The following is a 24694-nucleotide window of genomic DNA, read 5'->3' as shown; positions in this document are numbered from 1 at the left end:
TAAGGGGATCGATACAATTCCACTCTTGTCAGTTCACTATGGCTAAAAGGTGTTAGACAGTGACCTTTTTCCCATTGCATCTCTGCGGCAGCTGCCCCAAGGTTCAATGTAGCCCTCAGCACGTAGTCCTGGACTTTGGAACATGCCTGTCTGCAACACTTGGTCAGAGACAGCTCTTTATACTGGAAGACCAACAGGTTTCAGGCAGACCAAAGAACATCTTTCACCAAGTTGATGATCCTCCAGCAACAGCTGATTTTTGTCACGGTGCATCCCTGGGAGCCGCTGGGAACAAAGTATTGTGTCATGGAGCTACTCAGGATGAATCTGGACAAAAACCACCTCATCTCTTTCCAGACCTTCTTTGCAAAGGCATTTTTAACAAAAAGGTAGAAAACAGTTTCTTCTCCATCACAGTAACCTCAAAGGCAATGTGCAGATGGGATGAGACTCCTGAGGTGTAGGAAGGATCTGACGGAGAGGGCCTTTCTCACCACCCACCAAACTAGGTCTTGGTGCATGCTTGAAAGTTCTGCCAAATGACAGTGACAGTCTACTCAGGGAACCATTCAACAGGATGCACCAGGATCCACCATCTCCTTTCCCCATAGAACCTCTCGGGCAGCACAGTGGCACAGTGGTTAGCACTGTTGTCTGACAATGCCAGGGACGTGGGTTCAACTCCAGCCTTGGGTGACTGTGTGGAGTTTGCACTTTCTCTCTGCGTCTGGGTTGGTTTCCTCCGGGTCCTCCGGTTTCCTCCCACAGTCTAAAGGTGTGCAGGTTAGGTGGATTAGCCATGCCAAATTGGCTTTTAGTGTCCAGGGATGTGCAGGTTAGGAGATAGGGCAGAGTGGATGGGGGAGTGGACTTGGGTAGAGTGCTCTTTAGGAGGATCGGTGCAGACTCGATGGGCCAAATGGCCCCCTTCTGCACTGTAGGGATTCTATGATTATGAAGATGTTACATGCAGACCACTGCCTGATGGACTTGTGGTCAAAGATTTTTCTCTGCATAAACTTTTCCACGAGGTATAGGTGGTAAGGCACGGTCCAACTACTTGGAGCGTTCCGCGGCAGCATGGCCAGAACCATCCTTCGCAACACTGGGGACAGGAAGAATCTCAGCAAGTAGTGACATTTGATATTTGCATACCAAAGATCTATGCACAGCTTGATGGAGCCACACATAAAGGTGGTCATCAGGATTAGAGCGATGTTGAGCACATTTTTCCGCATTATTTAGAGGTTTGTATATCATGTCTCTTTGCACATCATGGTCCATTTATGACCCCCAGATGAAGCGGAAAATGGCTCAGGTAAACGCCACATCGCATGAGTGAGGAATGGGTCAGGCCTGCACCTTGTACAAACACCAAGCGTGCCTCACTCCTGATGACCAGATTCTTACCTGCAATGGAGAGGGTGGGTCGCTCGTATGTACCCTGTTTTTGGTTCATTATACATACTCGCTCCTTCCAGTTTATAACGTATGCCCTGGTCCCTCCAAATCATATTCCCAGCATCTTCAGCCATCTGACTTGATGGTGAAGAGGACAAGGGATCGTCTAGCCCAGTTTCTAAAGAACATGGCCTCGCTATTGCCACGTTTCTTTTTGCAAAAATAATTTTTTCATAAAATCTCTGAAAGGCACATTACAAATACATTTCGAATTGTTATAACAGTAACATTGTTATAACAGTAAAGCGCAATGATTTTCATTTTTCCTTCGCGATGCCCTCAGGAATTTCATTTCAGTAATGTGAACAGTACTTAAATTTCAATATTTTCATTACAGGGAGTACTATTATTTTCAAACCATATACATTGGTCATGTTGCACTTTAATCCGCATACATATTGGAAGCCTGTGTTCAGTGGTGTACCACAGGAGTTGGTGCTGGATCCCTTGCTGTTTGTAGTGTACATTAATGATCCAGATTTTAATGTAGGCGGTATGATCGGTAAGTTTGCAGATGACACAAAAAATTGGTGGTGTGGTAAAGAGTCAGGAAGAAAGCCTTAGACTACAGGATGACATAGACGTTCTGGTTAGATGGGCAGAAAAGTGGCAAATGGAATTTAACCATGAAAAGTGTGAGGTAATACATTTTGGGAGGACTAACAAGGCAAGGGAATGGACAATGAATGGTAGGATGTTATGAAGTACAGAGGATCAAAAGGGCCTAGGCGTGTATGTCCATAGATCCCTGAAGACAGGACAGGTAGATAAGATGGTTTAGGCGCATATGGGACACTTGCCTTTATTAGCCGTGGCATAGAATATAAGAGCAGAGAGTTTTGATGAAGCTGTATAAAACGCTGGTTTGGCTGTAGCTGGAGTACTCTGCACAGTTCTGGGTGCCGCACTTGTGGTAGTCACCACTGATGTATATATTAGGTGATTTGTGGTAAGCCCCTGTACTACAGGTACGGGGGTAGTTCCCTGCCTGCTGGCTCCGCCCAGTAGGCAGAGTATAAATATGTGTGCTCCCCATACAGCAGCCATTTCACCAGCTGCTGTAGGAGGCCACACATCTTAGTGTAATAAAGCCTCAGTTGCATTCAACTCTCGTCTTTGTGTAATTGATCATGCATCAATTTATTACACTAAAGTTTTCAGACGATGGACCTCCGCATCAAGCCAGATTGGCTGCAGTTGGATCCTTAATCAGGCAACGCCAAAAAGGACTTTGAACATTGGCTAGCCTGTTTTGAAGCTTACATCAGGTCTGCACCAGACCCAATTGCGGAAGCTCAGAAGATTTAGATCCGCTACACGTGGCTGAGCTCAAACGTCTTTCCGCTTATCCAGGACGCGCCGAACTACGACGAAGCCATGGCGCTACTGAAAGAAAACTACGCTCAGCGGACTAACATGCTTTACGCCAGACACATCCTCTCCACGCGCAGTCAACTTCCTGGTGAGTCAGTAGAAGACTTCTGGCATGCTCTAATTCCCCTAGTCAGAGACTGTGACTGTCAGGCCGTCACGGCCACAGAACACTCGAACTTGCTTATGAGGGACGCTTTTGTTACGGGGAAAGGGTCAGCTTACATCCGGCAACGCCATTTAGAAGGGGCCACGCTCGACCTCGCGGCAACCAAAAAGCTTGCGCTCTCGCTGACGGTCGCCTCGTGCAACATCCAGGCCTACACCACTGGCCGTGTGGCCCACCCCTCCTACGCATCGCGGACTCCGCAGACAGCCGCCCCATCGGGGACGCCACTCAGCCAACCCCACACCTGTGCCACACGGCAGCCAACCAACCTCGGGGGCCCCAAATGTTACTTCTGTGGCCTGCCAAAACATCCCCGACAACGCTGCCCGGCTTGGAGCGCCCTTTGCAAGGCCTGCGGCAAGAAGGGGCACTTCGCAGCAGTGTGCCAGGCCCGTTCAGTCGCCGCTATTGTTCCGACCCCTCACCCCCGTACGGCCAGTGGGCGCCACCATCTTCCCCTCCTCAGACCACGCATGGCCAGTGGCCGCTGCCATCTACCCTTCCTCGGACCACGTGTGGCCCGTGGGCGCCGCCATCTTGTTCATTCCCCACCATGTGCGGCCCGTGGGTGCCACCGGGGCTGTTTAGCACAGGGCTAAATCGCTGGCTTTGAAAGCAGACCAAGGCAGGCCAGCAGCACGGTTCAATTCCCGTACCAGCCTCCCCGAACAAGCGCCGGAATGTGGCGACTAGGGGCTTTTCACAGTAACTTCATTTGAAGCCTACTTGTGACAATAAGCGATTTTCATTTCATTTCATTTCATTTCCTCCCCAGGAACATCAAGAGCCGCCATCTTGTCTCCCCCACGGCACGTGCGGCCCGTGGGCGCCGCCATCTTATCAGGACCCATATCCCCCGGGCACCCCATCGTCTGCCACCATCGACAATCAGGTGCGTCTCGCCTCAGTCACGATTGACCAGTCTCGCCCACAAAACCTAGCAACCGCCTCTACAAACGTGAAAATCGATGGACACGAGATCTCCTGCCTGCTGGACTCCAGGAGCACCGAGAGCTTCATTCATCCCTATACGATAAGGCGCTGCTCCCTCGCGGTACACCCCGCCAATCAGAGACTCTCCCTGGCCTCCGGGTCCCACTCCGTGGCGATCCAGGGGTAGTGCATAGCCACTCTCAATGTCCAGGGCGTGGAGTTTACCGGCTTCCGCCTCTACATCCTCCCCAACCTCTGCGCTGCCTTACTACTCGGCCTGGACTTCCAGTGCAACCTCCAGAGCCTAACATTGAAATTCGGCGGGCCCCTTCCACACCTTATTGTGTGCGGCCTTTGCGACCCTAAAGATCGACCCACCTTCCCTATTTGCAAACTTAACCCCAGATTGCAAACCCGTCGCCACCAGGAGCAGACGGTACAGCACCCAGGACAGGACCTTCAGCAGGTCGGAAGTCCAGCGACTGCTTCGGAAAGGCATCATCGAGGCCAGCAACAGCCCCTGGAGAGCCCAAGTGGTAGTGGTGAAAACTGGGGAGAAACACAGAATGGTCGTGGACTACAGCCAGACCATCAATAGGTACACGCAGCTCGACGTGTACCCCCTCCCACGCATATCTGATATGGTCAATCAGATTGCACAGTACCGGGTCTTCTCAACTGTGGACCTTAAATCCGCCTACCACCAGCCCTTCATCCGTAAGGCGGACCGTCCATACACTGCCTTTGATGCAGATGGCCGCCTTTACCACTTTCTCAGGGTTCCTTTCGGCGTCACCAATGGGGTCTCGGTTTTCCAACGGGAAATAGACCGAATGGTCGACTGGTACAGGCTGCGGGCCACTTTCCCGTACCTTGACAATGTCGCCATCTGCGGCCACGATCAGCAGGACCATGACGCCAACCTTGCCAAATTTCTCCGCACCGCCACTCTCCTCAACATCATTTACAACAAGGAGAAGTGTGTGTTCAGCACAAACCGCTTAGCCATCCTCGGCTATATGGTCCAGAACAGAGTTCTGGGGCCCGATCCCAACCGCATGTGCTCCCTCATGGAACTCCCCCTCCCCCACTGCCCCAAGGCCCTCAAACGTTGCCTGGGGTTCTTTTCTTACTACGCCCAGTGGGTCCCAAATTATGCAGACATGGCCCGCCCACTCATCCAATCCACTCTTTTCCCCTAACGGCCGAGGCTCACCAGGCCTTCAACCTTATTAACGCCGACATCGCCAAGGCCGCGATGCACGCAGTCAACGAGAAGCTCCCCTTCCAAGTCGAGAGCGATGCATCAGGCGTTGCTCTGGCCGCCACCCTCGACCAGGCAGGCAGTCCCGTGGCATTCTTTTCAGGAACCCTTCATGCCTCCAAAATTCGGCACTCCTCCGTCGAAAAAGAGGCCCAAGCCATCGTTGAAGCTGTGCGGCATTGGATGCATTACCTGGCCGGCAGGAGATTCACTCTCCTCACTGACCAACAGTCAGTAGCTTTCATGTTTAACAACACACAGCGGGGCAAGATCAAAAACGATAAAATCTTGAGGTGGAGGATCGAGCTCTCCACCTACAACTACGAGATTTTGTATCGCCCCGGTGCGCTCACCGAGGCCCCGATGCCCTATCCCGAGGTACATGTGCCAGCGCACAGGTGGACCGACTCTGGACTCTGTACGACAACCTTTGTCACACGGGAGTCACACGTTTGTACCACTTCATCAAGGCCCACAATCTGCCCTACTCCGTCGAGGAAGTCAGGGCAATCACCAGTGACTGCCAGGTCTGTGCGGAGTGCAAACCGCACTTCTACCAGCCAGACCGTGCGCGCCTGGTGAAGGCCTCCCACCCCTTTGAACGCCTCAGCGTGTACTTCAAAGGGCCCCTCCCCTCCACCGAACGTAACACGTACATTCTCAGTGTGGTCAATGAGTACTCCAGATTCCCCTTCGCCATCCCATGCCCCGACATGACGTCTGCCACCGTCATCAAAGCCCTCAACACCATCTTCGCTCTGTTCGGCTTCCCCGCCTACGTCCACAGTGACAGGAGATCCTCATTCATGAGCGATGAGCTGCGTCAGTTCCTGCTCAACAAGGGTATTGCCTCGAGCAGGACGACCAGCTATAAACCCTGGGGAAACGGGCAGGTGGAGAGGGAGAATGGAACGGTCTGGAGGGCCGTCCAGCTGACCCTACGGTCCAGAGATCTCCAGGCCACCCACTGGCAGGAGGTCTTCCCCGACGCACTGCACTCCATTCGGTTGCTCCTATGCACTACGACTAATGACACACCCCATGAACGTCTCTTTGCCTTCCCCAGGAAGTCCACCTCCGGGGTGTCGCTCCCGACTTGGCTTGCAGCTCCAGGACCCGTCCTCCTCCGTAAGAACATACGACTCCACAAAGCGGACCCGTTGGTTGAAAGGGTACAGCTACTCCACGCCAACTGTCTCCCTCAGGGACCTGGCACCAGCTGGTTCCACACACACATACCCCTCCGACCCAGCGCCAACCTCCCCTTCCCCGGCGCACCCCACCGTAGCCCCCGCCCCAGGACAATCCGTCCTCCCCCTGCCCACGCCCGAGGATGACGAGGATTTTGGCACACTCCGGAGTCACCGAGGACCAGACCGACACCGGAATCGCCACCACCACTGCAGCGCTCCCAACGGCAGATCAAGGCTCCGGACCGACTGAACCTGTAACTTGATCGGGACTCCATTTTTTCTCTGTAGTTAAAACATGTACTTGTATATAGTTCTCCACCACCCCCGCTGGACTCAATTTTAACAGGGGGTGAATGTGGTAGTCACCACTGATATATATATTAGGTGATTTGTGGTAAGGCCCTGTACTACAGGTACAGGGGTAGTTCCCTGCCTGCTGGCTCCGCCCAGTAGGCGGAGTATAAATATGTGTGCTCCCCATACAGCAGCCATTTCGCCAGCTGCTTTAGGAGGCCACACATCTTGCATCAACACTCTAGGAAGTGATTGCACCAGATAGGGTGCAGCAGAGATTCACCGGGATGTTGCCTGGATTGGAGAGTTTCAGCGATCAAGAGGGACTGCATCGACTGGGGTTATTTTCCTTGAGCAGAGAAGGCTGAGGAGGGATCTGATTGAGGCATAGATTTATGGTAATGGTCCGAAAGTTTATATGAAATATGAGGTAGAGCTTTTTCGCCCAGAGGGTGGTGGGAATTTGGAACTCACTGCCTGAGAGAGTGGTAGGGGCGGGAATCCTCACAACATTTAAGAAGTATTTAGACGAACACTTGAAATGCCATGGCATGCAAGGCCAAGTTCCGGAAAATGGGATTGGAATGGATAGGTGCTTGAAGGCCCATGCGGACATGATGGGCCGAAGGGTCTCTTCCGTGCTGTAAAAACTCAATGATTTTAATCTATTCCGAATCTGTTGTGCTCCAAAAGGTCAATTATACATCTTCATTACAGGACAGATTCGATTAGACCTTTGGAGAAAACAATGCTCTGATACAGTATAATTTTTATTTGCATATATCCGTTAAAAAAAAACACGCTTGCTAATTTTGCACATGAAGACTAGCTTGACATCCTTTTGAAATGTTTTCACGAACTTCCCCCAGTTTATTGGTAAATCAAGTGGAAATGTGCGATCTGCTGCCACAATACAGGCTTCACTCAACATAAATCAAACTCAGTTCCGATGAAAAGTCATCGGCCTGAAGCGATCGTCCCTTTCTCGCCAGAAATGCTGAGTATTTCCAGCAGTTCTTGCGTTTAAATCAAGTGTTTCTGGCAGGGGGAAAGCAAAATAGCTGCTTTATTGGGTGAATAATTTATCCTGAGACACGTTGTGGATCATGATCACCAGCACCTCTCTATGCAATGTGAAACTAAAGAGCTGTGGATTATGGAGGAGAACAAAGTCGGTCGCGTCGGGAGTTTTGGCGGTCGGTGCTTTCTGAGCCCAGTGCCGACCCGTATCACCACCTCCACATGCGCATTGAAGAGCCTGGAGGATCAGGGAAGGAGGTGAGTGAGAAGGGAAGGGAATGGAACGGAGATGAGGGAGAGGGGGAGTTGGAGAGAGGGGGCCCCGGGGGGGGGGGGGGGGGGGGAGTAGAGGGAGGACTTTTGGGGGGGGGGGGGGGGGTAGAGGGAGGACTTTTGGGGGGGGGGTAGAGGGAGGACTTTTGGGGGGGGGGGTAGAGGGAGGACTTTGGGGGGGGGGTAGAGGGAGGACTTTGGGGGGGGAGAGGGAGGACTTTGGGGGGGGGGAGAGGGAGGACTTTGGGGGGGGGGAGAGGGAGGACTTTGGGGGGGGGAGAGGGAGGACTTTGGGGGGGGAGAGGGAGGACTTTGGGGGGGGAGAGAGGGAGGACTTGGGGGGGAGAGGGAGGACTTGGGGGGGGGAGAGGGAGGACTTGGGGGGGGAGAGGGAGGACTTGGGGGGGGGAGAGGGAGGTCTTGGGGGGAGAGGGAGGACTTGGGGGGGGGAGGGAGGACTTGGGGGGGGGAGGGAGGACTTGGGGGGGTAGAGGGAGGACTTGGGGGGGGGGGGGGAGGACTTGGGGGGGGGAGGACTTGGGGGGGGGAGGACTGGGGGGGTGGGGGAGGACTGGGGAGGTGGGGGAGGGAGGACTTGGGGGGGGGGGAGGGACGACTTGGGGGGGGTGGGGGAGGGACAACTTGGAGGGGGGGGCGACTTGGAGGGAGGGGGCGAGGGGGGGACGACTTGGAGGGAGGGGGCGAGGGGACGACAACGACTTGGAGGGAGGGGGCGAGGGGACGACAACGACTTGGAGGGAGGGGGCGAGGGGACGACAACGACTTGGAGGGAGGGGACGAGGGGAGGGACGACTTGGAGGGGGACGACGACTTGGAGGGGGGGGCGACTTGGAGGGAGGGGGCGAGGGGGGGACGACTTGGAGGGAGGGGGCGAGTGGGGGGGACGACTTGGAGGGAGGGGGCGTGGGGGGGGACGACTTGGAGGGAGGGGGCGAGGGGGGACGACGACTTGGAGGGAGGGGGCGAGGGGGGGGACGACTTGGAGGGAGGGGGCGAGGGGGGGGCGACTTGGAGGGAGGGGGCGAGGGGGGGGGACGACTTGGAGGGAGGGGGCGAGGGGGGACGACTTGGAGGGAGGGAGCGAGGGGGGGGAACGACTTGGAGGGAGGGGTGTTGGAAGGTGGGGATTTGGAGGGATAGGGAAGGAGGGAGGTTGGTTGGAAGGGAGAGGAAAGGAGGGAGGTTGGTTGGAAGGGAGAGGGAAGGAGGGGAGTGAGAGGGAGAAGGAGGGCATTGAAGGGAATGAGGGAATGGAGTAAGTGAGGGGAGGCACAGCAACTTGGATGGGTCGGTCACTATGTTTTGCTCAGCTGAGGGAGGAACTTCCCCTCCTGGCCCCTATGTTAGTCAATATTGTTTTCTCTTTTCCGGTATTGTCCCTCTCCTTTAAATCTGCCTTCATCACTCGTCTCTGCAACAAAAATAAACCTCGACCCAGTAACCCGGGCAAGCTACATTGACACCCAGTTGGGCAACATCTTCATTATAAAATTCTCATCCTTGCTTTCAAATCCCATCACTGTCTCACCCCTCTCTAACTCTGTGATCTCCTCCAGCCCCATAACTCTCCCAAGGTACTGTTCTTCTGGAATTCTGGCCCCTCGAGCATCCTATTATAGTAGTACCACCATTGGTGACCAAGTCTTCAGTTAGTGAGGTCCTAAGCTCGAGGATTGCCTCCCTACACCTCAATCTTGTGTTATTCCTTTAAGACACTATCTAAAGCCTGCTCTCTGACCAAGCTTTTAATTGTTTGACCTAATAGCTCCTTATGTGGCTCAGTATCATATTTAATTTTATAATGCTCCCCTGAAGCCCCTTGTGATGTTTTGTTATATTGAAGATGTTACATAAATATAAATTGATGTTGTTGCCACTTTTATGCAAATCATTGATATAAACATGGTGATAGGCAATGGTCCCAACACAGAATTCAGCAGGATTCAATGAGTGGCCAGACCTCATGTGGACCTGCTACCAGTAATGGTTATCCTCTTCTAAATAATAGCAACCCAACACAAAATCCAGCTTAGAATTTGACAACCAATTCTACTGAATGCAACTAGATGTCATTAACTGTGAGTGATGACATGCTCCAACTTATAGTAACCAAAATATGCTGGACCTACAGAAAGGCAGGGCAGGAGTTTTTCCATGTGCTTCCTTTGAGCCTTGTTCTTTGGGAACTAGGCTGATCAATCGCTTGTCCTTTTCACCGTCAGGGAATATGGTTTGGAGGGACCAGGCCTTTCGTTAGAAACTGCAAGGGGCGAGCATGTATAAGTGAATCAAAAATTGTGTATGTGGGAGCGACGCTCCCTCTCCATTGTGGAGAAGAACCGGATCATCAGGAGTGAGGCACTCGTGGTGTTACTGCATGTGGTGCAGATCTGGCCTATTCATCACTCCTGCAATCACCCTGAACATTTCCTGCTTCATCTGGGGGTCACAAATGGACCACGTTCAAAGAGACACGATGTAAAATCCTCTAAATAAAGGGATAGAAAACATGCCCAATATTGCTCTAATCTGCTAGCCACATTTTATCATAGAATTTACAGTGCAGAAGGAGGCCATTCAGCCCATTGAGTCTGCACCGGCTCTTGGAAAGAGCACCCGACCCAAGGTCAACACCTCCACCCTATCCCCATAACCCAGTAACCCCACCCAACACTAAGGGCAATTTTGGACACTAAGGGCAATTTATCATGGCCAATCCACCTAACCTGCACATCTTTGGACTGTGGGAGGAAACCGGAGCACCCGGTGGAAACCCACGCATGCACGGGGAGGATGTGCAGACTCCGCACAGACAGTGACCCAAGCCAGAATCGAACCTGGAGCTGTGAAGCAATTGTGCTATCCACAATGCTACCGTGCTGCACATCTGCGTGCGAATGCATCAAGCTGTGTATAGATCCGCGATATATAAACCACCCAAGTGTTACTATGTGCTGAGGTCCTATCTGTTCCTGGTGTTGTGAAGAATGGGGTTGGCCAGGCTACTGGCCAGACTCCCAAGTAGCTGGTCTGTGCCATACCACCTGTTCAGCATGGACAATTTATGCAAATAAACACCTATGACCACAAGTCCATCAGACAGTGGTCTGGCCATAACGTCCTGGAGGCCTAAGAGAAAAGGAGATGGTGGATCCTGTCGCATAGTTCCCTGAGCAGACTGTCGAGGTCATTTGGCAGAATACCTCATCACCAGAACTTTCAAACAAGCACCACGACCGAGCCTGGTGAGAAAGGCCCTTCCTGCACGCCTGGAGTCTCACACCATCTGCACATCACCCTCGAGGTGACTGTGGTGGGGAAAATACCGTTTTCTACCTCCTTTTGGAATGTGCCTTTGCAAAGAAGATGTGGAGAGATATTAGGTGTTTTTTGTCCTGGTTCATCCCGAGATGACATGCTGAAGGGTGCACTAAAGCTTGAGGCAGCCGCCGCTAATGCCATAGTGAACTGAGGGGCTGGGAATTGTATAGAACCCCCTCGGGCTGTATGACTCAATTGAATATACGCAGTGAATATTACACGTATCACAATTGATCTAGGTAGACAATTTAAATACCGCTGCACCATTTGTAATGACCATTTTGAAATGTCTTGTCACATTTCTTGGACTCTACTAAAACACCTGTGCGACATGGTGGATGTAGAAAACCGAAATATTATTACACTTTGTGCGATGGCCATTTTGAAACGTTTGTAATGTTCTTTCAGATATTTTACGAATAAAGTATATTTTTGCAAAAATAAATTGTGCTCCTGGTGGCAATCCGAGGAATTTTTTATTGAAGTTAGATGTTGAATGGTGACCCTGAATAGCATGTGGAAAAGTTTTGCATCCCTCATCTTAATAAGCATTGAAAGTGAAATGATATGACCTATGATTCATCTACCTCATTAACCTAAATATTAAGGACACTGCTTTCCTTCATTATTAAGTGTTATGTGGATTTTGAAAATGTGCTGCCTTTCCAGAATGGGATGTCAATTTAAAATGTTTGTTTTGCTTTTCAGAACTATTTATTGATTGGACTCATAATGAGATGGCAATCCATTCATATCCAGGACGATTGTTCAACAGGCTGTTCTGTGACTTCTTACATTTACACAGCTCCCATTACCACCATGGTAGGTCCAAGCGTCTATTGATCTCTCGCTTCTTTCAGCCTATGAATCTCCGTGATGACAGAATGACTGGGGCCGGCCGGTCCAGTGAGCTTAGCTGCAAGAGCCAGAGACTGATGCTTCAGGCGGGCCTCATTCAACCAGCTAATACGGGCTGCTTTCACTATCTACCATTTACAGTCCGAGCCATGGAAAAACTGGTCCGTGTGATTGATGAGGAAATGCAATCCATCGGGGGTCAGAAGGTGGATATGCCCAGCCTCACTTCAGCGAGTCTGTGGAAGATCAGTGAACGTTGGGATCTCCTGGGGAAGGAACTATTCCGACTGAAGGACAGGCATAATGTGGAGTACTGTTTAAGTCCAACACACGAGGAAGCGGTGACAGAGCTGGTTGCCATGCAGGGTAATCTCTCGTACAAACAGCTACCATTGATGTTGTACCAAGTGACCAGAAAGTTCCGAGATGAGCCGAAGCCACGTTTTGGTTTGCTCCGTGGACGGGAGTTCTACATGAAGGACATGTACACGTTCGATGTCTCGGAAAAAGCTGCTATGGAGACCTATAACCTTGTTTCTGATGCTTATACTCGCATCTTTGAGCAATTGGGATTGGAGTTTGTAAAGGTGCAGGCCGATACAGGCAGTATTGGCGGTAAAATGTCTCATGAATTCCAGCTGCCAGCAGAGATTGGGGAGGATCGCCTTTTGATGTGTTCTGACTGCCATTTTGCAGCCAATGTTGAAGCAATGATGGGCGCTGAAACAAACTGTCCACAGTGTCATGGAAAGCTGAGAGAAAGTAAAGGTATTGAGGTGGGACATACCTTTTACCTTGGGACCAAGTATTCGCGTATTTTAGGTGCATCATACTCAAACACCGAGAACAAGCCCATTGTAGCCGAAATGGGTTGTTTTGGCCTTGGTGTCACACGAATATTAGCCGCATCCATAGAGATTTTGTCGACTGAAGATAACATTCGCTGGCCAGGCCTCCTGGCCCCTTACCAGGTTTGCATCATTTCACCTAAGAAAGGCAGTAAGGAGGAACTGGTCACGGAACTCGCAGCGACGCTGTATGATACTTTAATCGATGCTCTACCTCAGCTTCACGGAGAGGTGGTGTTGGATGACCGTAGTCATCTGACTATAGGCAAGAGATTGAAAGATGCCAACCATCTAGGTTACCCGTACGTTGTCATTGCAGGGAAGAGGGTTTTGGAAAATCCACCTGTTTTTGAAGTCAGCTGCCAAAATAATGGAAAGACCGTATTTCTCACACAAGAAGGTGTCTTGGACTTTCTGAGAAATGTGAAGGTTGCTTAGTACATGCCATTAGTAAAGGATAACCCGTGCTGGTCAAAGTGCCTTAATGTGGCTTGTTGGATCCTGAAAACCAGGATCTTTAGGAAGCATATATTTAAAAAATCATGTGTACAAATGGTGTAGTTACACAATTTCCCAATTGTTAAAATTGTTAAGCCATGGTGTATCACAGAGAGTAACAGTCGCGATGTCTTTATATGATTCACTAATGGAAAGAGATGTAACTAATGTCTTGCAGAGTACAGTTTAGCAGTTGAAATTGAGGATACAGAATTGCAATGTGGCCAGTAACAGACCAAAGCCAATCATCTGTCAACACAATGAAAACTACAAAATATACCGAGAATACCTTAGATTGAACAAATATGTAAAAAGCTTGTATGAGAAATATCATGTATTGACCTTGGAGGTTTGTTGGATTGTTATTGCTGTGTGGTTGGAGTGATCACAAATCCACAGTCACAGCGTGCTTCTAACTATTATTCTTGTTCTGATGGTCGACCATTTATTTCTCACACATTAATGTGTTAGTTAATGAATTTACACTGTGCCCTATGTGGTGGGAGAGCAACACAAATCATGTGATGTCTGAATTTAGAGAATGTCATCTCTGAGTAAACTGGGGAGGATTTTTGAAGAAAGTTGTCTTGCCAAGTTTCTCTACATCAGGCGTGGTGGCCGTTTGTAAATGGCCTGCAACATCCTCCAAGTGTAGCCAACTGTTCAACTTCAAAACATCCCGGAAAGAATTTCAAAAAATGTTCAGAGTTTACTCAATCAATCGAAGGTCGGTTTCTCCAATGAATTGGCTGCTGATGGGCAGTAACCTGTCAATTGCCATAGTAGGACAAAACTAGCCTGTGATTGGACGAGCAAAATGTCATTAGTTGCCAGGCGAGAGAGAGGTGGCGGGCGTCAGGCGAGAGGCCACAGCTTGAAGAAAGCCATCTGGTAAAATCAGCTGATCTAAATGGCACTAAAAATAACAAGAGGAGAAAGGGCTGCCGGTTTCTGTTCCAGTTGCGGGTGTATTTGTGACCTGCCTTCTTGCCCTATCCATGGTGGTGATGTGGGTCGGACCTGCCTTTGGGCGGAAAACTGAAGAAAATGTCAAATGTAGGGTCTGGAAGAGAGGGTAGGGAGGATTGGGAATTGCGTTGATGCTCAGTGAGAGGAATGGAAAAATAAAGCAAGAAATAGAAATAAAAGTGGGGGAAAAGTCATGAATAAGTGTTTTAAAAATTGGAGAAGCAGATTAAATAGACTGGGGCTTCACAGGTAGAAACAAAAGATATAAGGAGGGTGATGATGGTATGGCAACAACTCCAAAGAGTACAGATTTCCCTGGGAGAGTGCGAATACAAATAAAAAAGATTCGAAATCTGGAACACAATTAGAAAATGCTTGAAACAAGGCAGTTCTGTCAGCATCTGTAAAGTGAATACAGGGGTGGTTTAGCTCAGTGGGCTAGACAGCTGGTTTGAACAAGGCCAGCAGCACGGGTTCAATTCCCGTACCAGCTGGAATTCTGAATTCTCCCTGTACCCGAACAGGGGCTGGAATGTGGCAACCAGGAGCTTTTCACAGGAACTTCATTGCAGTGTTAATGCAAGCCTACTTGTGACAATAAAGGTTATTTATATTTATTTATTTATAGACCGTTTTTATTGCAAAATCCTTTGACAGAATTGAAAATTTTCATGGGGTTGGAAACATGAAAGATGCACGAATCATATAGAAAGTCAAAGAGAGAAGTGACCTGAAACCACTTGCATCCACTTGTGTGTGACTAACAAGTGCATTTAATGTAAAGGGAAGTATGCTCTATTTCAGTTCCACAAAGGTAATTGGACAAAATCAGGTGATGAGCAAAGAAGGAGCTATGAGGAGTGTGACATAAATTTTGAAGAGGGTCTTAGAGGTGAAAAATTTAGGAAAGAGATAGGGGCAAGTCCATGACAGGATTTAAATATGAGGATATGAAATTTAAATGGAGGTGTTAAGAGTGGGAGCCAATATAGGTCAAACATGACAGGCCTATTTATTTGTTCGTGGGATGTGATTACTGCCCATCCCTAATTACTGGAGTGGTTTGCTAGGCCACTTCAGAGGGCAGTTAAGAGTCAACTACGTTGGACATCCGGTAACATCATGTAAGAGCAAGATGCACGAAAGGTAGCTCCTGGCAGGGTCTTTGCTTTTGATTCCTTTTACGTGTTTTTTCGGGGGATTATGGGTGTCCAAACCCGGTTAAATGGTTTGGAGAATTTTGCCTGACGGAGGCATGTTGAAACATCGACAAAGAAACCCAACGCGAAGAAAGAGTCACCTACGTTGCTGTGGGTCTGGAGTCACATGTAGGCCAGACCAGGTAAGGATGGCAAGTTAAAGGACATTAGTGAACCAGACGGGTCTTTATGACAATCAATGATCTTTTCATGATCATCATCACTTTTTATTCCAGATTTTTATTAATTGAATTTAAATTCCACCACTCGCAGCGGTGGGATTTAATCCATGTTCCCTGGGCCTCTGGATTACTAGACCAGTGACATTACCACTACATCACCACCCTCCCTCAGACTAATCAGTGTGTGGGACAATTGTCTTTATTTGTTCATTAGGATGGCAAGGTTGGAAACAGTTTGACTTATCTTGGGATGGAAACTCAAATTAATGACCATAGCACAGAATTTGTGGGGGAGAGTTAACAATGGTGACCAGTGTTTTCTCAATGTTCCTAATTCAATCCTACCAATTACTGCCCCATCAGCCTACTCTCAATTGTTAGTAAAGAGATGGAAGATATCGTTGACGGTACTATCAAGCAGCATTTACACAGCAATAACCTGTTTACAGATGCTCATTTTGAGTTCTGCCAGGGTCATGTAGCTCTTGACCTCATTACAGCCTTTTTCCAAACATGGACAAAAGAGCTGACTCCAGAGGTAAGATGAGAGTTACTGCTCTTGACATCAAGGCAGCATTTGACTGAGTGTGGCATCATGGAACCTTAGCAAAACAAGTCAATGGGAATCGTGGAATCAGGAGTAATACCTAACTCCTTTATTGTCAAAAGAAGGTTGTTGGAAGTCAATCACCTCAGCCCCAGAATATCGCTGCGGATGTCCCGCAGGGCAGTGTCCTATTCTCAAAAATCTTCAACTGCTTCCCAATGACCTCCCCTCATTCATATGGTCAGAACTGGGGATGTTCTCTGATGATTGATTGCACAATGTTCAGCACCATTTGTGACTCCTAAGAAACTGAAGCACTCCATGCCCAACTGCAGTAAGACAATATTCAGGCTTGGGTTGGAAAAGCAGCAAGTAACGTGTGCTGCACAAGTGCCTGGCAATAACCATCTCCAACAAAAGAATCTAGCCATCTCCTCTTGACATTAAATGGCATTAATATCGTTGAAGCCCCCACTATTAACACCCTGGGATTTACCATTGACCAGAAATTGAACTTGTCTTATCAAATACTGTGGCTACAAGAGCAGGTCATAGGCTGGAAATTCTGACTCCATTTACAAGGCACAGGTGTGTTGGAATACTCTCCACTTGCCTGGATGAGGGCAGCTCCAACAACACTCAAGAAGCACAACTTCATCCAGGATTCAGCAGCCAGCTTGATTGGTATCCCATATACCACCTTAAACATTCAGTCCCTCACTATCAACATGCAGCAGCAGGTATCTACAAAATGCATTGCAGAAACTTACCAAGGTTCTTTTGACAGCACCTTCCAAATGCATGACCTCTTGCTGCAAACTACCCAGCCTTCAGAACAGCGACCACGACACCACACAACCCTGCCATGGCAATCTCTGCAAGACGTGCCAGATCATCGACATGGATACTACCATTACACGCGAGAACACCACCCACCAAGTATGCGGTACATACTCGTGCTACTCGGCCAACGTTGTCTACCTCATACGCTGCAGGAAAGGATGTCCCGAAGCGTGGTACATTGGCGAGACCATACAGACGCTGCGACAACGAATGAACGGACATTGCGCGACAATCACCAGGCAGGAATGTTCCCTTCCAGTCGGGGAACACTTCAGCAGTCAAGGGCATTCAGCCTCTGATCTCCGGGTAAGTGTACTCCAAGGCAGCCTTCAGGACGCGCAACAACGCAGAATCGCTGAGCAGAAACGTATAGCCAAGTTCTGCACACGTGAATGCGACCTCAACCTGGACCTGGGATTCATGTTGCATTACATTCACTCCCCACCATCTGGCCTGGGCTTGCAAAATCCTACCAACTGTCCTGGTTTGAGACAATTCACACCTCTTTAACCTGGGGTTATCTCTGGATCTGTAAACACTTGATTAACTGCAAATGCTTGCATTCTAAGCATTGTCTTGCATCTTTGAATTTGTCTATATATATGTTTCTGGAACATACCTCTTCATTCACCTGTGGAAGGAGCAGTGCTCCGAAAGCTAGTGTTTGAAACAAACCTGTTGGACTTTAACCTGGTGTTGTAAGACTTCTTACTGTGATCATCCAATTAGGTAGTGAGTCTTTTTGCTTTCAAATTGCATAGGAAGGCAGCATGTCACTAGGATGAATGTGTTCACTGATCAATAGCTGGAACATGGGCAGGTGATTTGATGAAACCTCCAGCTGGTGCAAAAGATTAAATCACATGGGGTTAGGGGTGAATTAGCTAGATGGATTCAGAACTGGCTTGGCCATCGAAGACAGAGGGTAGCAGTGGAAGGGTGTTTTTCCAAATGGAGGTCTGTAACTAGTGGTGTTCTGCAGGGATCGGTACTGGGACCTCTGCTGTTTGTAATATATACAAATGACTTGGAAGAAAATGTAGCGTGTCTGATTTGCAAGTTTGCGGAGATACTAAGATTGCAGGAGTTGCGGATAGTGATGAAGATTGTCAGAGAATACAGCAGGATATAGATAGGCTGCAAAATTGGGCGGAGAAATGGCAGATGGAATTTAATCCGGACAAATACGTGATGATGCATTTTGGTAGATCCAATTCAGGTGGAAGCTATAAAATAAATGGCAGATCCATCAGGTGCATAGGGACACAGAGCGATCTGGGCGTGCAGGTCCACAGATCCTTAAAAAGTGGCAGCACAGGTGGAAATGGTGGTAAAGTAAGCATATGGCATGCTTGCTTCCATAGGACGGGCTATCGAATATAAAAGCTCGCAAATTATGTTACAGTTATATAGAACGTTGGTTAGGCCACATTTGGAATACTGTGTCCAATTCTGGTCACCACACTACCAGAAGGACATGGAAGCTTTGGAAAGAGTACAGAAAAGGTTTACCAGGATGTTGCTTGGTATGGAGGGTATTGGCTATGAGGAGAGATTGAATAAACTGGGATTGTTCCCCGAGTGAGATGGAGGCTGAGGAACAGCCTGATGGAAATTTATAAAATTATTAGCGGTATAGATAGGGTGTGTCATGATATTCAAACACACACATCATGATGGACACACTAACAGGCAAATCAGAGTACACAACACCACAACCAATCACAGACAAGAACACCAACCACATAAAAAGCACGAGCACGACACCTGGAGGTCAGTAGGTCTGGGGAGAAGGGAACAGAAAGAGCTGATGAAACACCACAAGCAGGGAGCCCCCCACGTGCAGAGTGCAAAGACCAAGTTGTAAATAGTGAGTTTAAATAAAGAAGTGTTGTACCATATGCAACTGTGTTGGCTCATCTGTGTGTCAGAACACCCAACACCACATGGTACAGGAGTGGATCGATACCTGCCTACTAACCTGCCATTCTGGACATGGACCACACCGGCAAACCGCAGCCGATGCAAGTCACGGGGAACCTAGGCACCAACTGGAAGCTCTACAGGCAGCGATTTGACCTGTACATCCGTGCCACCGAAAAACAGAATGCCTCGGATGATTCGAAGATTGCAATGCTCCTCTTCTACGCAGGCCCCCACCCGAACGATGTCTTTAATTCACTGGTGTTCGAAGAAGGCGAAAACCAGGCCAAATATGACACGGTCATCCTCAAAATGGACCAGCACTTTCAAACTGAAGTAAACGAAACTTTCGAAAGATACATCTTTCAGCAACGCCTGCAAGGTAAGGAGGAGCTTTTTCAACCCTTTTTGACGCACCTCCGGATTCTAGCGCAGTCCTGCGGTTACGGCACCACTACAGAGTCCATGATCAGGGACCAGATTGTTTTTGGCGTTGCCTCTAGTGGCCTACGCCAGCAGCTTCTTAAAATAAAGAGCCTCACCTTAGCGTCTGCTGTGGAAGCCTGTGTCCTCCATGAAAATGCTACCTGCCGTTTTGCCCGATTTCAGGCGTCCGAGTTGGCACGGAGGGGGTCCCCAGCCGTCGAATCGGCAAGCCAGGCCGCCCACGACGTTGAACGCATCCAGGCCGTCGATTTCTTCCCGCCCCACGGCCCGGACGACAGCGGCCGCTTCCCGCGCTTTTCGCGGTCTCCCGCGCAGGTGCGCGCCAAAAATAACGGCCACAACGAGGGACGCACTGCGCAGGCGCGCCCACCGCAAGATCGCACTGCGCATGCGCAGTGGCGCAACGAACGCCGTGACGTCATGACGTGCAGAAATTGTGGAGGTCTACACTTAAAAGGGCAATGTCCTGCAAAATACCGACAGTGCAACAGATGTGCCATGATAGGCCACTACGCAGCCCGCTGTCGTGCGGCTCAACCCATGGATCCGGCGCATCCTCGACAACCTCGCACACGAGTCAGGACCGTCCAGCCCACGCATCAAGACTTCCAATTAAGTGATGCAGATGACCAGGATGACTTCCGAGTTGCCGTCATTGATGTCAACAAGGTCAATGCCATCAATCCAGACGATGAGTGGTGTGCCACCCTGACGGTCAACCGATCGCGCGTCGCCTTCCGTCTGGACACCGGCGCATCCGCCAACCTGATTGCTTACTCTGCAGTCCAGGCCATGAAGGTCAAACCACCCATCACACCATCCCGGCTTAAGATGGTTGACTATAACGGGAACGTTATCCCGTCCATAGGATCTTGCCAGCTACAGGTGACTCACAAGAGGTACACGGCCACACTCCCCTTCGAAGTTGTGGGCTCATCAAAGGACTCGTTACTGGGCGCACAAGCGTGTAAGGTCCTTCACCTGGTACAGCGCATCATGTCTCTCTCTCCAGATGAGATATCCGACTTCCCGGATGCTGAGTTCCACGCGAATCTCCATTCCCTCCTCGCTCACAACCAGGAGGTTTTTGAAGGCATGGGGACATTGCCACACACGTACAAGATTCGACTCAGACCGGACGCCATCCCTGTCGTTCACGCACCTCGCAGGGTTCCTGCGCCTCTCAAAGACCGCCTCAAGGCACAACTGCAGATTCTTCAGGACCAAGGGGTCCTATCCAAGGTCACGGAGCCCACGCCATGGGTCAGCTCCATGGTCTGTGTAAAGAAGCCCTCTGGCGAGCTCCGTATATGTATAGATCCAAAAGATCTGAACAACAACATCATGCGGGAACACTATCCCATCCCGAAACGAGAAGACCTCACCAGCGAGATGGCGCGAGCCAACATATTCACTAAATTGGATGCGTCCAAAGGATTCTGGCAGATCAAACTGGACCCGGCCAGCCGAAGACTATGCACATTCAACACCCCTTTTGGCAGATTCTGCTACAACCGGATGCCATTCGGCATCATTTCGGCATCTGAAGTATTCCACCGCATTATGGAACAGATGATGGAAGGCATCGAAGGGGTACGTGTATATGTGGACGATATCATCATTTGGTCCACCACTCCGCAGGAACACATGCATCGTCTGCGACGTGTCTTCACCCGCATACGGCAAAATGGCCTGCGTCTCAACCGTGCGAAGTGTGCTTTCGGCCAGACGGAGCTGAAATTCCTCGGGGACCACATCTCAAGGTCCGGGGTCCGTGCCGATGCAGACAAGGTTAGCGCCATCACAGCCATGCCACGACCGGCTGACAAGAAGGCTGTCTTAAGATTCCTCGGTATGGTCAACTTCCTTGGGAAGTTCATTCCCAACCTGGCTTCTCATACAACAAACATGCGCCATCTCGTAAAAAAATCGACGGAATTCAACTGGCACCAGTCGCATCAGCGGGAATGGGAGGAGCTCAAGCACAAACTGGTCACGGCACCAGTGCTGGCCTTCTTTGACACGACTCGCCCTACAAAGATCTCAACAGACGCCAGCCAATCTGGTATTGGAGCGGTACTCCTCCAAAAAGACAGCACGTCATCATGGGCCCCGGTTGCGTATGCCTCACGAGCCATGACCCCTACCGAACAGCGCTACGCGCAAATCGAAAAAGAATGCCTGGGCTTGTTAACTGGACTGGACAAGTTCCACGACTATGTGTATGGCCTGCCACGATTCACGGTCGAAACTGACCACCGCCCCCTGGTCAACATCATTAACAAAGACCTGAACGACATGACTCCTCGCCTCCAGCGCATCTTACTCAAACTCAGGAGGTACGATTTTGAACTGATCTACACTCCGGGGAAGGAACTCATCGTGGCGGACACTCTTTCCCGAGCAGTGAGCACACCACCAGATGCAGAGGGGTTCGTGCGTCAAATTGAGGCACACGTGACTCTGACAGCAGCAAATATGCCAGCTGATGATCCTAGTCTGGCCCACATACGCGCAGAGACGGCGACTGACCCTCTGCTGCAGCGAGTGATGCGCCACATGACGGAAGGGTGGCTAAAAGGGCAGTGCCCCCAGTTTTATAATGTGCGAGATGATCTCACCAATATAGACGGGGTCCTTATGAAATCGCATAGGATCGTCATTCCACACAGTGTGCGCCAGATGATTCTTCGTCAACTACACGAAGGCCACTTGGGCGTCGAAAAATGCAGACGAAGGGCCCGGGAGGCGGTATATTGGCCGGGTATTAATGAAGACATAGCCAACATGGTGCTCAACTGCACAACCTGTCAGAGGTTTCAGCCAGCGCAACCTCCGGAAACACTTCTACCACACGAGATGGTGACGTCCCCCTGGGCGAAGGTGGGTGTTGACCTATTTCACGCGCTCGGCAGAGATTACATTGTTATTATAGACTACTTCTCAAACTACCCGGAAGTCATGCCTCTCCATGATCTGACGTCGTCCGCAGTCATTGGGGCCTGCAAGGAAACGTTTGCTCGCCATGGCATTCCAAGGACTGTCATGTCAGACAATGGACCTTGTTTTGCCAGCCGTGAATGGTCGTCCTTTGCCGCAGCATATGGTTTCACTCATGTGACATCCAGCCCTCTGCATCCACAATCGAACGGGAAGGCTGAAAAGGGTGTCCACATCGCAAAGCGGCTCCTGTGCAAGGCGGCTGATGCCGGATCGGACTTTAACCTTGCCTTGCTGGCCTATCGATCGGCCCCGTTATCCACGGGCCTCTCGCCAGCGCAGCTACTAATGGGTCGCTCCCTCAGGACGACGGTACCTTCCGTCCTGGCACCGACAACAGACCATGAGGCGGTTCTTCGGAACATGCAACTGCAGCGTGATCGCCAGAAAGGGCGGTACGACACACGAGCGACGGACCTGCCCCCCCTGTCCTCCGGAGACAAAGTACGCGTCCATCAACCGTATGGTGGCTGGTCAGCACCGGCCGAAGTCCTCCGACAAGTGGCTCCCCGCTCGTTCCTGGTTCGCATGCCGGATGGTTCCGTGCGTCGCCGCAATCGGCGCGCCCTTCGCCGACTTCCACGCTCACAGCCACACAACACGCCAGATCCTCAACAGGCTTCCGAGGATGACTTTGTGGAGCTGCCGCACATCACGCCCTTTCCATCGCCACCCATGGCCATGCCTGCACAGCAGCCGGTGGTTCTTGATCCACCCTTAAGGCGGTCAACCCGAATTCGTCGCAAACCCATTAGAATGGACTTATAATACAGTTCATATGCTTAATAAGTTGGACAATTTTACATGATAACCTGTTGTTGTTTATCGTTCCAGATGTCGTCTGACTGGGCAACTGATCAAATTTTTTTTTTCTTCTTCTCTCGTTCGCATTTCTGTTATGTTATGGTACAACTGGATTCATGTGACGCACTCGACATCGCCCCATGTACATAGTTCCGTCATAGACACATGCTGCACACGACACACACACACTCTTAGATGCACTCACGTCACGATCATATTTATTACCACGTAGGCACATATCTTTGTAAAAAGGGGGGATGTCATGATATTCAAACACACACATCATGATGGACACACTAACAGGCAAATCAGAGTACACAACACCACAACCAATCACAGACAAGAACACCAACCACATAAAAAGCACGAGCACGACACCTGGAGGTCAGTAGGTCTGGGGAGAAGGGAACAGAAAGAGCTGATGAAACACCACAAGCAGGGAGCCCCCCACGTGCAGAGTGCAAAGACCAAGTTGTAAATAGTGAGTTTAAATAAAGAAGTGTTGTACCATATGCAACTGTGTTGGCTCATCTGTGTGTCAGAACACCCAACACCACAGGGTGAACAGTTGGAAGCTTTTTCCCAGGGAGGAACTGAAAATTACAAGGGGGCACAAGTTCAAGGTGAGGGGGGATAGGTTCAGTGAAGATGTGCGGGGGAAATCTTTTATACAGAGGGTGGTGGTGGCCTGGAATGCACTGCCAAGTGAGGTGGATGAGGCCGATAAGTTAGCGACCTTTAAGACTTATCTGGATAGGCACATGAACAGACGGGGTATAGAAGGATACAGGCGGTTGGACTAGATGGGACAACGTGATCGGCGCAGGTTTGGAGGACCGAAGGGCCTGTTCCTATGCTGCACTGTTCTTTGTTCTTTGAATACATTTAATCGCAATTGACAACCCAACTGACCCTATATCTTTTGATATTGCCATGGGTCAACAAGCAAAGGAGGAAACGGAGGGGCTCCTGTTATGATTGCCCAGGTGAGAATAGAATGCAGCAATGGCAATCCCATTAAGTTAGGCAAAGGAGCAGAATATTTGGAGCAGTATGGTAGTATTGTCCGTGTGAAAAACCGAGAACAATATGGTCACAGTCACAGAGAATGCCATTTCAGGGCTATTTCAGTGCTGTGATCGGCCAGAAACTGGATTGGATTTATCTAGTTGTGTGGCAGAAAGGATGGACAGAGATTTGGGCAGGATGTTGGTGGTTTATATGACAGTGATTGGGACCACAGGAGTAAAGAGGCT

At 50.0% G+C, this 24694-nt stretch overlaps 1 protein-coding gene across 3 annotated transcripts; it reads left to right on the top strand.

Annotated features, from left to right (window-relative positions):
* Positions 1-7719: 7719 nt before the first annotated feature.
* Positions 7720-15110, top strand: pars2 (prolyl-tRNA synthetase 2, mitochondrial). Of its 3 annotated transcripts, none has more exons than XM_072510688.1 (2): positions 7720-7963; positions 12029-15110. In XM_072510688.1, exon 2 carries the CDS (start codon positions 12058-12060, stop codon positions 13462-13464), a length of 1407 nt encoding a protein of 468 aa, XP_072366789.1. In that variant the 5' UTR covers positions 7720-7963; positions 12029-12057; the 3' UTR covers positions 13465-15110. The 3 variants fall into 3 exon arrangements, with proteins under 3 accessions (XP_072366789.1, XP_072366790.1, XP_072366791.1); XM_072510689.1 differs by lacking the exon at positions 7720-7963 and adding an exon at positions 9208-9341; XM_072510690.1 differs by lacking the exon at positions 7720-7963 and adding an exon at positions 9365-9573.
* The last annotated feature ends 9584 nt before the right edge of the window (positions 15111-24694 follow it).

Source organism: Scyliorhinus torazame, chromosome 7 (genome assembly GCF_047496885.1).
Source record: "Scyliorhinus torazame isolate Kashiwa2021f chromosome 7, sScyTor2.1, whole genome shotgun sequence".
In the NCBI taxonomy this organism is placed as follows: Eukaryota; Metazoa; Chordata; class Chondrichthyes; order Carcharhiniformes; family Scyliorhinidae; genus Scyliorhinus; species Scyliorhinus torazame.
Note: the sequence above shows the minus strand (reverse complement) of the source record. Positions and strands in the feature narration are given on the sequence as shown.

What these genes read in the sequence shown, in the direction of transcription:
- pars2 (XM_072510688.1), top strand. Translation starts at nt 12,058, where the DNA reads ATGGCAATCCATTCATATCCAGGACGATTGTTCAACAGGCTGTTCTGT.